Below are 1,466 nucleotides of genomic sequence, written 5' to 3'. Positions count from 1 at the left end.
CCACGGCTGGAAGGAGGTATGGTAGCGAAGATCCGTTGCTGTCCCCTGGGGGCACTGTGGCCTGAGACAAGGCAGCTGCAGTGTCACGGACCCAATCCGAGTCCAAAACCAGAGGGTTTCCAAGGGATTCAGCTCCATCTCGGAGGTCGCAGCCTGCCCCGAGCTGGGCGCTGGGGTAATGGTCCACACGGACCTCGTGGGTGCTCACAGAGGTGCTGCCCCAGCTCGCTCCAGCTGCCTCCTCTCCCCCGGGATCTTCACAAGCTGCTGGGGCCGGGCATCTTGAGGCGGTTCTGGAGAGCGCTTGTCCTGAGCTCGAGCTGTCTGTGCTCACCAGGAGCGGGTCGCTGCTGAAGCTGAGGCTCTCAGACGCCCTGGAATAGGGGCTGTGGGGCTCACAAGAGCTCGGGCCTCTGCCGGCCGCCTCCAGGCTCTCCCCAGTGATGGAGTGGAGGATGCCCGGCTTGCTGAGCTCCACATCCCTCTCCTCCTTGCTGCAAGACACCCAGATGCTGGTGGCAGAGCTCTGCCGTGATGATGTCTTCTCAGATCTGCCTTCAAAGCTTCCTGCAGCTGGGAGAGGGTCTGCTGAGGCCAGGGGCACCTTTGAAAGACAAGAAGAGGTTCTGGGGGCCACAGGGAGCACCGCTGGGGCCTGGTCTCAGGCACCCACATCACACAACAAGGCCACTTCAGCACTCAACCACATCTCCAGCCACCGACAGCAAGAGTGAGTGGGGCAGGGAGGGGTTGGGTCTCCAGGGGCCTTTGGGATTCAGGGAGGAAAGAAGGGGAGATAAGCAACAAGGAGAGGGGTGGAAAGAGGCACCTGGAAGGCAGGAGACTGAGTGGCAAGTCAAGAAGGAGAAATAAGGAGCTAAAGCCCGACAAACCATGGCTCCCTTCTTCCATGCTACAAAATACCGCGTCCAGATGGGGAAAAAAGCCCTGAATAAACTCACCACCAGCTCAAAATCTTACATGGCAGCAGAAAATCTCCCAAGCAGGGGGAGTTCGCAAGGACCTGAATGAAAAGCAAGTGGCAATGAGAGAGGTCACCTACTTTCTGCCTCACCAGCATGGAGGGGGTGCTGCTGGCCACCTCCCCCACGGGTGGTTCTTCCTCTTCCACAAGAGCCTTCAGGGCAGTGTCACGCGATGGGGAAGTGTCTCTGGGCGCAGGGGTAGTGACAGGGGTGGTTTTTTCCATCTGAGTGCCTGTCAGGGGGAAAACCAAAACTTACTGCACTAATCAGGAGACCTAAAAGAGCTTTGCTTTTCCTCAAGGACGCTGAACTCGGACAGGAAGTGGACCCAGCACCAAGGGGTGCTGCCGCGGCTCTGCCCCAGCATCCAAGCTCTCCCAGTTGGTGCAGGCAAAGCAGGCGGCACCAGCCAAGCCAGGAGCCCAAATCTGTTCCTCCCTTCCAGAGCAGGGTGACCCCAGCCTGCTGACACGGGGCTGC

General features: G+C 59.4%; 1 protein-coding gene across 1 annotated transcript in view; it reads right to left on the bottom strand.

The window, feature by feature from the left end:
• The window catches only part of LOC104493893, a gene marked incomplete at its 5' end in the record, with an annotated part of 1,410 nt that extends 192 nt beyond the window's left edge, over nt 1–1,218 (bottom strand). Inside the window, 2 exons of the mRNA XM_010136658.1 lie at nt 12–604; nt 1,064–1,218. Of these exons, the coding sequence (XP_010134960.1) occupies nt 12–604; nt 1,064–1,218 (748 nt within the window). The remainder of the gene's footprint in view (nt 1–11; nt 605–1,063) is intronic.
• Between the last annotated feature and the right edge of the window lie 248 nt (nt 1,219–1,466).

This window comes from Buceros rhinoceros, unplaced genomic scaffold (assembly GCF_000710305.1).
Source record: "Buceros rhinoceros silvestris isolate BGI_N320 unplaced genomic scaffold, ASM71030v1 scaffold5335, whole genome shotgun sequence".
NCBI classification, from domain to species: domain Eukaryota; kingdom Metazoa; phylum Chordata; class Aves; order Bucerotiformes; family Bucerotidae; genus Buceros; species Buceros rhinoceros.
This window is presented reverse-complemented; position numbering and strand designations above follow the sequence as displayed.